The sequence below is a fragment of the Pseudopodoces humilis genome, chromosome 32 (assembly GCF_049639895.1).
Source record: "Pseudopodoces humilis isolate 2021_Gansu_Grassland_sample_001 chromosome 32, ASM4963989v1, whole genome shotgun sequence".
Classification (NCBI taxonomy): domain Eukaryota; kingdom Metazoa; phylum Chordata; class Aves; order Passeriformes; family Paridae; genus Pseudopodoces; species Pseudopodoces humilis.
Window position 1 is genome coordinate 122,773 of NC_142231.1, and position 14,088 is coordinate 136,860.

The 14,088-nt window shown below is 63.7% G+C and overlaps 1 protein-coding gene across 11 annotated transcripts; it reads left to right on the plus strand.

Moving 5' to 3' along the window:
* The first annotated feature begins 54 nt into the window (after positions 1 to 54).
* PCBP2 (poly(rC) binding protein 2) lies at positions 55 to 13,894 on the plus strand. 11 transcript variants are annotated; one of them, XM_014261804.2, is made up of 16 exons: positions 55 to 175; positions 2,308 to 2,425; positions 2,781 to 2,804; positions 2,921 to 2,953; positions 3,222 to 3,338; positions 4,545 to 4,676; positions 5,239 to 5,367; positions 5,737 to 5,811; positions 7,166 to 7,252; positions 7,427 to 7,492; positions 8,341 to 8,382; positions 9,322 to 9,394; positions 9,842 to 9,880; positions 10,738 to 10,790; positions 11,159 to 11,328; positions 13,338 to 13,894. In XM_014261804.2, exons 2-16 carry the CDS (start codon positions 2,357 to 2,359, stop codon positions 13,372 to 13,374), a joined length of 1,146 nt encoding a protein of 381 aa, XP_014117279.1. In that variant the 5' UTR covers positions 55 to 175; positions 2,308 to 2,356; the 3' UTR covers positions 13,375 to 13,894. The 11 variants fall into 11 exon arrangements, with proteins under 11 accessions (XP_014117279.1, XP_014117273.1, XP_005533310.1 ...); XM_014261798.2 differs by lacking the exon at positions 13,338 to 13,894 and adding an exon at positions 12,129 to 12,786; XM_005533253.3 differs by lacking the exon at positions 7,427 to 7,492.
* Positions 13,895 to 14,088: the final 194 nt, after the last annotated feature.

Sequence of the window (14,088 nt, forward strand, 5' to 3'; positions counted from 1 at the left end):
CCCAGACCCGCGGCCGCCGCAGCCGGAGCAGCCGCGCCCGCGCCGCCGCCGCCGCCATCCCGCGCGCCCGCCCGCCGCGCTCCCTCCCCGCCTCCCCCCCCCTCCCTCCCGCCCTCCCTCCTCCCGCTCCGCCCGGAGCGCCCTTCGCCCAACGCCGTTACCGGCGCCGACACAGGTAGGCCCGACCCTCGCCCCCCCCCCCCCCCCCATCGCCCCCCCACCGCCGCCCCCCGGGCCTCCCCGCGGGCCCCCCCGCGCCCCCCCGGCCGCCATCCGGGTCCGATTCCCCCCCGGCCGGGCCCTCGCGCGGCCCCCCCGCCGCTCCCCCGCCGGCCGCGCCCTCACGGCGCCCGCGGCCTGCGCGGCCTGGGCGGCCTGTGCGGCCCGCGCGCCCCGCGCCGCCGCCGGCCGGAGGAACGGCCCCGGGGCCTCGGGGGCCGCCGCTGCCGCCTCCCGCCGCCCCCCCTCGCTGTCCCCCCCGCCGGAACCGGCCCGGGGGGGTTCGGGCCGCCGTGTGCGTCACACGGCGCCGCCGCCCCCCGCCCGGGCCGGGTGCGGGGGGGCCCCGAGGGGCGTGGGGAGATTTTTTTTTCTTTCTCTCTACTCCGTTTCCTTGGAGTTTAAATTTTAATTATTTTTTTCTTTTAGGTTTTTTTTTTGTTTGTTTGTGGATTTTTTTTTTTTAATTTTTTTTTTTTTTTTTTTTATTATTCCAGGAGTTTTTCTTTTCCCGCCCGGGCCCGGTTTTTCCGCCATCCCGCGCTGTTGTTTTTCCCCCGCCGGAGCGGGAAGGGGGAGCACGGACGGGTCCGCGCGGAGCCGCCGCCCCCTCGGTGGATCCGGGATCTTCCCCCCGGGCCTGCCCGGAGCGGAACGGTGATCCCCGGTCCCGCGGGCGCCCGGAGCCCCGGGCCGGTGCCCCCCGGCCCGGTCCGGGAGCCAGAGGCCCATTTCCCCCCCACGACCCCAGCTCCCCGCGGCCCCCCCACGACCCCAGCACTCGGCCGGCTCCCTTCGCCGGGCTCCGGGTCCCGTTCGGAGCCGCCGGCCCGGGATCCCCTTCACCCGCCATGGGGTCGGGTCCCATCCGGGGGCCCCATCGCGGCTCCGGGGGTCGCTCCGGGACGGCCGCCCCGGTCCCGCTCCCCCCGGCCGAGTTCGGAGCCGGGACCCCCGGCCCGGCTCCCCCCCCCTCCTCCCCCCCGCGCAGGGCTGAGCTGGCTCCGGAGCCGCGTCCCTGCCTCAGGGACGGGCTCGCCTCGGAGCCACGTCCCAACCCCGGCAGCCGCGTCCTCAGCTGTGGGACCGGGGTCCCCGGGCGGGCGCGGGGCCGAGCCGCAGCTCGGGGAAGTTTCCCTGCGGAAGAGCCTTCGCGGGAGCCCGGCCCGGGCCTGCCGCATCCCCGGCGGGTGGGCTCGGGGCCCGCTCTGCCCTCCCCCCCCCCCGATGCCGGGGCTCCGATCCCGGCTCTGCTCCCCGAACCGAGGGGATGTCGGGCTGAGCTCGTGGAGGCCGCGGCACAACCCTCCGGTGCCAGCGAGGCAGCGCAGCCGGGCCCTGCCCCGGCCGTGGTTAAACTTAGATGGGGCAGAAGCGGTGGCCGAAGTGGGTGTTTATTTACCGGATTCCCATGAAACGCTCGGCTGGGGCCGGCCGGGCTGTTTTGCAACCACTGCCCGACTCAGGTGGTTTGAAACCTGATCGTGCGCTCATGTGGCCTTATCTGGGTCTGAGGGAATCGCCTCGGAACCTGCTCCGAGAGGCCCCGCGCAGGCTCAGGGCTCGGGGAAGTGGATAGGGTTTATTTTCTCCGTAATCCCGGTTTCCCAGCGGGCCAAACCACCGGGACTGGGGCACCCGCTCCCATCGGGCAGCTGCAGGAAAACTTGGGCAGTGGAAAGTGTGGAGCTGACAGAGAGCAGCGGCTTCCCCAGACCTATAGGGACCACGATTAGTCCTCAGTGCCTTCTCGGGATCCTTGGTTGTGTCCGGCAGCCCTTCGTGTCCCCTGTGCTACTGGGGGTCACCCTAAAGCATTCAGTTGTCCCTCAGGGAAGCCCCTGCAAAGAACTGGGCTGGGAGGAGGTAGGGGCTGAGTGGGACCCCCGTAGCCCCAAGAGTTGCTGGATCCAGGTTGGGATGGGGCAGTTCAGCCCAGGAAATTCAGAGGAGGAGCCAGACCAGCCGTGGATCAGCCCAACACTTGCAAGGGGAGAAGCGGCACAGGGAGGCTGGAATCCTGCCTGGATGGGCCAGGGGGGATTGGCACAGCCCCTCAAGTCACTCACCCAGCCCCTCTCCCCCCAGCCGAGGCCCGAGCGCTGCCGCAGCCTGAGCCGACCCCGCACTGCCCACCATGGACACCGGAGTCATCGAAGGGGGTCTCAATGTCACACTCACCATCCGGCTACTCATGCACGGAAAGGTTCGTGTCCCCAGCCCGCCGTGCGGAGCCCTGGCCTGACACAGGGTGGGCTGCGTGTTTCCCTGGCCGTGGGATCTCCTGGCGCTGCCGTGGAGTTGGGAACGTGCTGCTGGTGCCCAGGCAGATCCTGGGGTGCAGCCAGCGAAGAAAATAATTATGGGGTGGCAGGGGAATGACCTGATGGGAGCCAAGGTGGGAGCAAGATCAGCACAACTGGGATAAACCTCAGTAATCTGAGGGGCAGGTCTCAAGTGCTCAGGAGCTTGATTTGACTGTGAAAACAGCTGAGTTTTTAGGCTTGGGGCTCCAGGAGTTTTTAAAATGCTGACTAATGGTGCTTTTGTTTCCATCCCAGGAGGTAGGAAGCATCATTGGGAAGGTAAGTGAGGAACAAACTCGCCTAGCCCTCCCTTTCCCCTTCTCCCCTCATCCCCCCCCACCCGTCCCTCCCCACAGCCGCGCTGACGCCTCTCTCCCTTCTCTCGTCCCTCACAGAAAGGGGAGTCCGTGAAGAAGATGCGTGAGGAGGTGAGCGCTGGGGCTGCGGGAGCAGGGGGATGGCGGCCCGGCCAGGGCTCCGCAGGCAGCGCGGCGGCGGCGCGGGGAATGCCGGGAGGTGTGGGCAGGCGCGGCAGGAAGCCGAGGAGGAGAAGATGGCTGCCCGTGCCGAGGGAGGGGAGGAGGAGGAGGAGGAGGGAGGGCTCTGTCCCCAGCGGCGGCAGCGGGGGATCCAGAGGAATCCCGAGGAGCTCCGGGCGGGCGGCCGGAGCACTGAGGTGGCGTTTGCCTCCCGCAGAGCGGAGCTCGCATCAACATCTCGGAAGGGAACTGCCCCGAGCGGATCATCACCCTCGCGGGACCCACCAACGCCATCTTCAAAGCTTTTGCGATGATCATTGACAAACTGGAAGAGGTGTGTCTGGGCCCCCTGCAGTCACTGCCCCCGTTTATCCCCTCTCTCCGGATGAGCTGACCCCGGCACGAGCCCCAGGGCTGTTGTTCTGCACGGGCAGCTGGCGTTTCCCCGCCTGGCCCCCGATCTTTGTCCAGCCCTGTGCTGGGGCAAGGTCCAGGCAGTGCTGGAGCCAGAGCCCCACAGGGATTTCCTGCCCACAGCGTGAGACCGAGCAGGGCTTGGAATTGTCCCAGCTCTGCTCATGCTGGTGCCACTTGCCCCCAGGACTGAGCTCTATGCCCGGCCCTGCCAAGGAGGAGCAGGCACTGCAGCTGTGTGGGGCTGGAGGAGCTGCATTGCATCCCTGGTCCTGTTAAATCGGTGACTTCCAGGGGGGCTTTTACTGCTGGATAACCTGGATCTTGCAGGTGATAGGGCCTGCTCAGGACTGTGATGTCAAGATTTCCATCCTGCTCCAGGTTGGAGGGAGCAGGAGCTGGGAGAGCTCCTTGCCTGGAGTGGGGCAGAGCTCTGTGGCCCTCACCTTGCTTGTGGGGGTACAAATTCAGTTGCCCTTTGGATTTGGGACACTACCCAGGGAGAAGCAGCCCTGTGCTGGCAGCTCTGTCCCCAAACCCCCCTGCCCTCACCGCAGCCTTAAAAGCTGCAGAGCTTGGAGCTGTTTGTGCCGAATGCAGGGAGCCAGAGTCCTCCAAGGGCTGCACGGCTCTGCAGCGCTTCTGGGCACCGGCCTTGGAGCTGAAGCTTTGCTTTTAGTAGGTCAGTTGAGCCCTGGCCTTGTGCCTCCCCTCCCCCTGCCAGCACATGACCGTTGTAATCGGCGCCGGGATTGTTTTTCCCGGAGCTGCTGCCTTGATCCCTGGTGCAGCGGGAGGCTCCGTGCTGACCCTGGAGCCGTGGAGCCCCTGAGCCCCCCCTGTCCCCCTCCAGCACCGGCTCCTGCTTGGCTGAGGTGGGACCCAGCCTGGAGCAGTGCCTCAACCCATTTCCTTTGAGACAGCAGTTTGGCCTCTGCTTCCCCAAAATACATCTGTTTTTTCTGGGCTGCCGAGGAAGTCCTGGGAAGTGGGACTGGGAAAGCCCCGAGGTCACCTTGGCCTGGGCTGCTGGTGCCAGCGTCACCTCCCTGTCCCTGTGCCAGGCACGTCCCCAGCGCGTGCCATTCTTCAGGGCTGAGCCCTCAACACCTCCTCTTCCTCGCAGGACATCAGCAGCTCCATGACCAACAGCACAGCTGCCAGCCGGCCTCCGGTCACCCTCCGGCTTGTGGTCCCTGCCAGCCAGTGCGGGTCCCTCATTGGCAAAGGAGGCTGCAAGATCAAGGAGATCCGAGAGGTGTGTGGTGCCCGCCTCGGGGGGGGGGATCAGCTGTCCCCAAGGGCAAATCCCTGCGTTGTCCCCACCCCAGGGATGTGGCATCACTGGGATTTTTTGGAGCTCCTTGTATTTTTAGTGCTTGGCAAGCTGGGACTCGAGGCAGACCCTTCTCTGCCCGGGGTTTCCCTCACAGCTGGATGGATGCCTGGGTTCTAACCCCACCATTCCCATGGCACCTGACTGCCTCCTCCCCAGCCTTCTCCCAGATTTTGGAGAGGGAGATCTGATCCAGGCCAGCACTGCTTTGGCCATCCCGTTCAGCACTGGGTGCTGTTGGATTAACCCTGCTGGTGTGAGGACTGGCTTGGGTTACAGGGACAGGCTGAGGCCAGGTCTCCTCTGCCACCTCAGGCCCCCGGTGACCGAATTGTATCCAGCTGGGATTAAAGGACTTTATTTTGGGGGACAGGAGGAGCCGGGGGGGCAGTTCTGGCTATGTATAACCACGCGCGGGGTTCGTCGCTGAGGTCTCGGCCCTGCCCGGGGTCTGACGGGCTATTTTTAACCCTGGACTTGGCAGAGCACGGGGGCACAGGTCCAGGTGGCAGGAGACATGCTGCCCAACTCGACTGAGCGAGCCATCACCATTGCTGGGATCCCACAGTCCATCATCGAGTGCGTCAAACAGATCTGCGTCGTCATGCTTGAGGTAGGGCCCCTCCTCGGGCCCGTCCCTGGGAGGCTGCTGCTGCTGCTGCGGGGGGATCCCGCTGCCCTTGGAGGGGTGGAAATGCTGAGGGGGGAGAAGAAAAGAGCTGCTGGGGGATAAAGGGATAGCTGGGGATTTACAGCCTCATCCAGGTGAGGCTTGGAGCTGCTTAGAACCGGGGTTGAACGGGGCCTCAAGGGCAGCTCGTGGTGTCGCCCACGGCCCTGCCGTGCTCCCAGGTGCCCTCCCTCGGCCCTGAGCCCAGGATGGGAAGTGGCAGCGCCCCGGGTCCCCAGGGGCCAGCCGGGGGGGGAGGGGGCTGGCACAGCCGTGCTCAGTGTCTGACCTGGCCTCTCTGCTGTCACCCAGTCTCCCCCGAAGGGTGTCACCATCCCGTACCGACCCAAGCCATCCAGCTCTCCCGTCATCTTTGCAGGCGGCCAGGTAAGGCCTCTCCTGGGCTCCTGGGGTGCGGGGTGGGGAGGGGCGGGGGTCGTACGGAGCTGCTCCGCGTGCCCGTCACCCGTGCTGTGCCCTCGGTCCCCCAGAGCCAGCTCCAGCCGTCCCTGCTCAGGGATGGCAGCAGGGAAAAGGGCCGATTTGGGAGGAGAGGGTGCTGGAAAACACTCCTGGAATTAACCAGCCAAAAAAACATTTGCCAGCCTGGTGGCGGCAGTAGGGGTTTGAATTGGGCCGAGCTGCCTAACCCGGGCTCTGCCCTTTGCCTCGGGCTGGCTCCAAGGACTCGCTGTGACCTCCTGTGGGTGACTGGCCCCGAGGTTGAGGGATCTCCGCTCTCTGCTGCTGGTTCTTGGGGTGCAGAGGCTCAGCCTGTGCCGTGGGTAGGGTTGGGGTGTGCAGAGGTTTTGTCTCGCAGGAGGGGAGGGTGTCAGATAGGAGTAGCATCAGGGGACAGGGCTTTAGGCCCTCTTGCGCTGAGCTGGGGAGTGGCCCGAGCCCTGCCCTGGGCCACCTTGCAGGGGACTGGACAGGTGTCCCTTGGGATCCTGGACCGCCCGGAACCCCAGGGCCGGCGGGAGGTGGGGCCCAGGTGCGGGTCAGCTGCTCCCACCCTGCGGCCCCCAGGGCTGCCCCAGCGCTCGGAGAAACCACAGTGACAACGCATCCGCTGCCTTCCTGCTGCCAGGGAGAGCCCTCGGGGTGGGCAGGGCCTGGCTTTGTCAGTGGGGGCCTCAGTAGGCAGGGAAGGGGGTCAGGGAAGGGGTGTAGCTGCCGCCGGCCTCCCCGAGAGCCAGGCCTGACTCCGCTCTCCCCTTTCCCAACCCTGCCACGCTTGTCTTGGGGACGGACCTGCCGCCGTCCCCTTCCTCCCCACCCGTGCCCCTCTCCCTGCCTCTTCCTCCCCACCTGAACCCGGTCAGCCCCGTCCTCCCGCCTCCCCAGCAGCTTCTCCCGCCGCTCTGCACCCCGGGGGAAGCCCCCGCGCCCCTGGCCAGCGGCGGGGCCGCAGCGTGCGGACCCCCGGGGCGGGAGCCGGCCGCCTTCCCCGTTAGAGCAGTGAGGAGCAGGCTTCCCACAGCCACGCATCTCTTCCCTCCCCTTGCCCCTCGTCTCCCCCTTCCTTCTTTCCGCCCCCGTCCCCAGCCCAGGCCCGCAGCAGCCGCCCGGGCCCCGCTCCCGGTGGGCCTTGCGCTCTCTGTCTTCGCAGCTCAGAGTCGTGCGTAGAGCAGGGCGAGCCCTCGATCAGCACTGAGCTAATGTGGATGTTGAGTTTGGTGTTAGCGAAAGGTTTCGGATTGACAGCCCTGGAGACTGAAGTCCTCTAATTTATCCACAGGACAGGTACAGCAGCGGCAGTGCGAGCTACCCCCACACCGCCCCATCCATGTGCCTCAACTCTGACTTGGAGGGACCACCTCAGGAGGTGAGAGGGGAGTTCAGTCTCCACGGCCCGTTCAATCCTTGGCCTCTCTGAGACTGCCAACAAGGGTGGCACCCCTGTCCCCGTCCCCCAAAACCGACAACGGTGGCTTTTTGTGCTGTGGACTCCTGTCCACTGGGAACTGGACTCTGAGCCCACCAACCTCTCCTCACGCAGGCCACCCGGCAGCCACTGCATGGCAACGAACTTGGGCCAATTCCAGCCTGGGCTGCAGTTCTTCCGGTGACCTGGAAGTGAGGCTGTGTACCCCCCTCTCCCCTTCCTCTCCCACCCGCCCCCACCTGCCCGGCCCCCCCAGACCTCCCCAAACCTTAGCCAGCCAGGCCCCAGCCAGTGCCTCGCCCTTTCTGGGTAGCTTCAGGAGGAATCTGAAGTCTGTGGCTGTCCCCTGTAACCTCGGGGACACGGAGTTGTGGCAGGTCAGGCCCTCGCCTCGTTCCCCTCCGAGCACTGGGCCGTGTCGAGCAGTGGTAGCCAGCGCCAGCACTGACCTGTAGCTTGCCCGGCGACGTTGTCCTAGGGTGTGGAGTGACGAGAGGACTCGGAACGGGGCAAACTTTTTTTTTGGGGGTGGGAGGGGAGGTGGGGGAGCTGCCGGGCCGGGGCAGAGAGGGGCCAGGAGCAGCAGCAGGGCCGGCGGGGGCGTTGGAGCCTCCCTGCCTGCGCGGGGGCGCAGGGATAGCAGCATTGTCGGACTCACCACACCATAACATCTTCATCAAGATCCCAGCCGTTCTCTTGTTGGTTTTTCGTTTTTGGTTTTCTTTTTTCTCTTTTTTTTTTTTTTTTTTTTTCCTTATTTTTTTGTCTGCCACCTTTTTTTTGGGGGGGGGATGGCACGGATTCTGCCCACCCCCTCCCCGTTCCCGCCACGTCAGGCCAATTCGAGTAACCGCCAGCCTAGAAACTGCTTGTGACAGCATTTATCCGTCCCCGCCTCTCCTGCCCCACTTCCCTCGCCCCGGAGAACTCTCCACCTTGGCTCTCTGACTTCCTGGCTAGTTGAAATCTGTCTGTCCCTGGGTGGCTGTCCGATGGTTGTTAATAGGACTGTTTTCCTCCTTTTGTAGGCCTATACCATTCAAGGACAGTATGCCATTCCACAGCCAGATGTAAGTTTTTATTTACAACTTCTTGTCTTGAAATCCACCCTTTTCCTCCCCCACCTTCCAAAAATTTTCTCCATGCTTTCTCCACTCGAGTTGGCTCAGCTTGGGGCTGAATACTCGATCTGATCTGAGCTCCCCAGCACCTCCCCTCCCCACAAAAAAACCTCGCCCCCCCCCTCAGCTGGCCCTCCTGCAGCCAGCTTCAGCCGGCCTCAGATCTCTCCTTGGATCCTCCCCCACCTCCTGACACTTCCCTCCTCCTTGTTACATTTTTTTTTCCAAACCCACCTCTCCCTGGCTTGGCATTTCACACCAGCTCTGGCTTTTCCTTTGCCCCCCCCGCCCCCCTCAATTTGGCACGAGACCCCCCCAGCCAGCACACGGTGGCTGTGTCACAGTGGCTCTCCCGGGGCAGGGGACAGCTGGCCCAGCGAGCGGGCACAGGTGGCAGTCGGGGAGGGGGTTGGACCCGGCCCAGCCCGGCGGGAGCGGAGGGACCATCCCGGCAGCGACCGGCGCTGTCGGACACCTCCATCCTCTGGCACCCATCCTCATCCCGTAGGGGCTGATCTCTGCTCCTGGCACCCGTAGGGCAGCGAGGGGGTCTGACGGGGCTCTGAGGAAGCCGGGCTGGCACCACAGAGCCGAGCGTGCTCCGTGCCCGGTCCCCGTGCTCCCCGTGGTGCCACCGGCACCTGCTCCCTCCTCCCACTCCTCTCTGCTTCCGTTCCTGCGCTCCTCCAGCCCTCGCTGCACCGGGGGGGTGGGCAGAGCCCCCCGCCCGCCGTGGCCGGGGCAGCGCGGAGGGGCCGGGGCGGGCGGCGGGGCCGTGTCCGTGCGGGTGCGCGCGGCGAGTCCTGGCCCCCGGCCTCGGGAAATGGCTAACGCCAGCCTCTCTCTCTCTCTCTCTCCCTCTCCCCCTCTCCCTTCTCTCTCCTCTAGCTGACCAAGCTGCACCAATTGGCAATGCAACAGTCACACTTTCCAATGTCTCATGGCAACACTGGATTCAGTGGTATGGAAACTCCTTCTCTCCGTGTGCGTTCGCGCGCGGCCCGGGCCGCTCCCGGCTCCGGCGTTGGGGCCGTGCTCACAAAAACCTAAACCCAAACATTGCCCCGGGCTGGCCAGGTAACCTCTGCTGTTGGGACGTGTCTGGGGCCGCAGGGGCACGGCCTCCACCCATCCCCGCTGCTGCCCTCCCTCCCTCGTGTCCTCGCAGCTCTGCCAGCGCACTGGGGACCCCCGGCCTGCAGCACCGCTCTCTCCCCTCCGGCTACTCCAGGCCTAACGCCGGCGACTGCCGAGTTGTACCAAATTTGCTGCACATTTGCTAAGATGGCTAAAAAGAACCAAACCACATTAAAAAAAAAAAAAAAGAAAAAAGAGAAAAAAAAAAAATTACCCATTTGTGGCTCTAAACTTGAGACAGCCAAACTCATTGTGACTTGTATCTTAACAGGCATTGACTCCAGCTCTCCAGAGGTGAAAGGCTATTGGGGTAATGATCCAAACACACGATCTGTAGTTACTCTGTTGTGTATTGATGCTGCCTGGACTGGGGGGGAAAGGGGGTTGAAGGGAGCCCCAGAAGGGCCGGAGGTGCAGCCTGGCTCGGCTGGCTGGGCCCTGGAGCGCAGCTGGACAGTGAAGAGCAGCAGGACTGGGTGGAGGCTCGGCTGTCCCAGCGAGCTGTGGGCCCCGAGCTTTAATCCCCCCACCCAAAAAACACAGAGAGGGGAGCAGCCCCTGGCCAAGGAGGTGCTGGAGCTGTCAGGAGCTGCGGGGACAGCGCCGGGTGTCACCTGTTGTGTCCCCCTAGAACTGCCCCGGCGCGAGGCCTCGAGGCCGCTGCCGCTCCCTCTTGCAGGGAGTGAGCTGGGGAACGGGGAAAAGTGGAAAAACGTCTGCAAAACGCCCGAGTCAACACGAGCTCAGCCCTGTGTGGGGTGTGAGCAGCCTCCCAGTGCCCGCCGGCGTAGCACGGCCCTGCGGGGTCAGGGAGGAGGAGGAGGAGGAGGAGGAGGGGTACTGTGGCCATTGAAAGCCGGACCCGGAGTGGGAGTGGAGCCGAGTGCCCGGCTGGAGCCCCCCAGTGCCAGCCCCCTGCTCCGGGATTGTCCCACCTTGATGGAGAATCCACACGGGGAGGGGAGAGCTCCAGGGGTGAGCGAGGAGAGGGGAAGCAGGGAGGCAGGGCTGGGGAGCAGCGGGGTTCGGAGTCACCGCCCAGGCTGCTGCGCCCTCCCCGCCCGCTCGGAGCCCTCCCAGGCAGCCTGAACCTGGCAGCACTTGGGGTGCTGCACCCCCCGGCTGCCCCCACCCTCACCTGGGCCCCCTCTCTCTGTCTCCGAGCAGGTTTGGATGCCTCTGCCCAAACCACCTCCCATGAACTCACCATTCCAAACGATGTGAGTATCCCGGGGGGCTTGGAGGAATGGGGGGTGGCTGCCCCTCGGCTCTGAGGGTCCACAGGGGCAAAAGAAGCCTTTTCTCAATCCCTTAAGCCCCCCTTTTCCAGCTCCTTACCACTCCACTCCCAGGAGTTCCATAATCATGGAACTGTTAAGGTTGGAAAAGGCCTTCAAGGCCACCAAGTCCAACTGTCCCCCCACCACGGAGCTGTGTCCCCAAGGGCCACATCTGCACCAGTTGGGACGCCTCCAAGGACGGTGTCCTCCCCTGTGGGACAGCCCTTTCCCTGAAGGAGTTTCCCGGTGTCCCCCCGAGAGGTGCTGGGGCAGGGGTGACGCCGAGCTAACCCCGTTTCCCTCCCCAGCTGATTGGCTGCATCATCGGGCGTCAGGGCGCCAAGATCAACGAGATCCGCCAGATGTCCGGGGCTCAGATCAAGATTGCCAACCCCGTGGAGGGCTCCACTGACCGGCAGGTGACCATAACTGGATCTGCAGCGAGCATCAGCCTGGCCCAGTATCTAATTAATGTCAGGTGAGTCCCTGCTGGCGGCGCGGGCTGCCCTCCCTTGGGGTGCTCTCCCTCGCCGCGCCCCGCATGAGGGAAGGGGTTTCCTGTCTCCCGCGTCCCCTTCCCGTGCCTGCTGTCCCCCGTCCCTGCTGCCACCACCTCCAGGGATGCTGCAGGGTGAGGATGGGGCTGGGGGGAGCCTGCGGAACCTCGCGGTGGCTCTGCTGTGCCCCCGAGGGGTGACAGGAGGGGCTGCCCAGCCCTGTCCCGGGGATCCCGAGTGTCCCGGTGGGACGCTGCCGTCCCAGAGAGCTGCAGGTGCTGCTGGCAGCGCCCGGCTCTGCGCTGGGGCCGTGGGGGCCTGGCCCCCGATGGTGTCCCTGTGTCCCCTGCTCCCTGCCTGGAGCTGGGAGCGGCATCCCCCGGCCGAGAGGGGCTGGGGTCCCTGGGCTGTGTCCCTGCTCCTGCAGAGCAGCAGCTGCTCCTGGTTTTCTCTGGATTTGGCTCCTTCCTGGTGCACGGGGGAACCTTGGGGCCGAGCCGGGCTCCTCTGGGGGTTGTGGGGGTCCCTTGTGCAGCCGGGCCAGGCCTGGCAGCACCATCCCTTCCCTCCCTCCCTCCCTGCCCTCCCTCCCTGCGCCCTCCCTCCCTCCTCCTCCTCCCCCAGCTCCTGCGCAGTTTTCGCTGTTTGTCCTGTGCTTTTTTTTCGCATTTTGTGCTGTTCCTTCCCTCCCACCCACACCCGTGTTTTTTTTCTTTTTTTTCTTTTTTTCTTTTTTTTTTTTCTTTTTTTGTTGTTGTTTTCCTTTTCTCCTCTGTTACAGTTTAGAAAGCGCTAAACCCTCCTCCCAGGCAGCCTCCGTCACGATCCCTGACCACCTCAGCATCAACCTCTCTCAACCCTCCACCCCTTCTTCTTCTTCCTCCTCCACCACCACCCCCTCGCTCGCCACCGCGGGGGCCTCCGACGCACCCTCCAGCCTCCCCAACCCTCTTCCGACCGCCCCTTGTGTCTCCAGTCTGCTTGGCATGAAACCTGTCCCTCTCCTGGCGCTAAATGTCGTGTCTGCGGCCAAAGGCGCCGCGGCGCCCGCCGTGCCCTGTGTCACTAACAAACTCAAAGCGGAGAAGCAGAGGTTCTCCCCGTACTGAGGCTGCTCCAGGGGGTGGCAGCACCGGGACCCCGGAGAGGAGACTTGGAACAGCAATTTTTTTTCTCTATTATTTTCCTCCTTTTTTTTTTTTTTTTTTATTATTATTTTTGGTTTTTTAAATTTTCCTTTTTACTGAGCTCACGTTGCCCTTGCAGCAGCAGAGCTTTTCTTGCCGGCCGAGAGACTGTGTCCCTGTGTCCTGTGATCGATCGGTCACAATTCCTTCTCTGCCTGCCTGTAGTTGTTGCTTGTAACTTTTTTTTTTTTTTCCATTTCTCCTCCTTTTCCCTTTTTTTTTAATTTTTTTTTTTGAGTAGTGTGGGTGCAGTTGCGGGGTTTGGGGCGGGATAGGGGGTGGAGGGAGGGAAGGGACTCTGTGACTTTTTTTCGGGGAGGGGGAACTGCATCCCCGGTGCCCCGGGGGCCTCTCCTGTCCTCTCTAACTGTCTGTACCTGTAATAAAGTTGCCACGGTGAGAATCTGCTCTGGTAGATGTGTGCCGCAGCGGGCCCGGCCCGGGGGTCCCCCCTGCCTCAGCCCCCCCACCCGCACCCCCCTCTGCCCAGCCCGGGGGGGGTGGGCTGTCCCGGGGGTCCCTGCTGGCTCAGGGGCCCTCTGCGGTGTCCGTGCGTCCCCTGCACCCCGGGGTCCCCGCTGGAGCTGCCCCCTCCTCCCCGCCCCGCCCGGGGGTCCCCCCCAGTGCCTGGGGCAGAGCCCCCCGCGCTCGGCCCGGCCCAGGGCCCCCCGTCCCTTCCCCGGCCGCTCCTGCAGCCCCCGCGGGCGCCCCCGGCGCCGCCGTTCCTGCCCCGCAGCGAGGGCCGCGCTCCCGGGGCCGCCGTTCCTGCCGGGGCTCCCTCTGACGCCCTTTTCTCGTTGCAGGCTCTCCTCGGAGACCGGGGGCATGGGCAGCAGTTAGGGGGGCCCCGGACCCCCCCGCCTCGCCATCCATCTGCGGCCCCTTAGCACCGACCCAGGTTTTAAACTAGTTTGTACATTTTCGGTTCCTCCAGCCTCGCGCCACTCACCGGGTTCAGTTTGTTTCGAATTTTTTTGGTTTTTTTTGTTTTTTTTGTTTTTGTTCTGTTTTTCGGGGTTATATTTTTTTTCCTCTCAAATTAAAAGCATTTTAATTCCTTCGTTCAGCTCTTAAAATTGCTGAACCCCAAATCTTAGTTTTATAAAGCTTCTCTCTCCTCTCCCCGCCCTCCCGGCACCTTCTCCCCTGTCCCCGTTTTTTCGGCTCATGAAGTTTCTGTTTTTGTCATGAGTTGTAAGAGTGGAAGAAAAATGAAAAAAAAGCAAAAAAAAAACAAAAAAAAAAAACATTTCAGTTTAGTTCTGTAACGTCAGGAAATTTTTCAAAAAAAAACTGAATAAAAAGATGGACTGGAGCTTTTCCTTGTGAATAGAACCTGCAGGATATTTTGGTTAATGGATCTGCCTGTCTCAGTCTTTATTTGAACCCCCCCTGGCTCTTCCCAGTGCTCCCAGTATGTTCCAGTTCAGTTCTGGAGAGGAATGAACCACCCCACCCCAGCTGGTGTTTGGGACCCTTCCAGAGGGTGGAGAACCAACCCAGTGCTCCCAGTATGGCCCAGTTGAAGTCCCCCCTGGAATGGCATGAACCAGT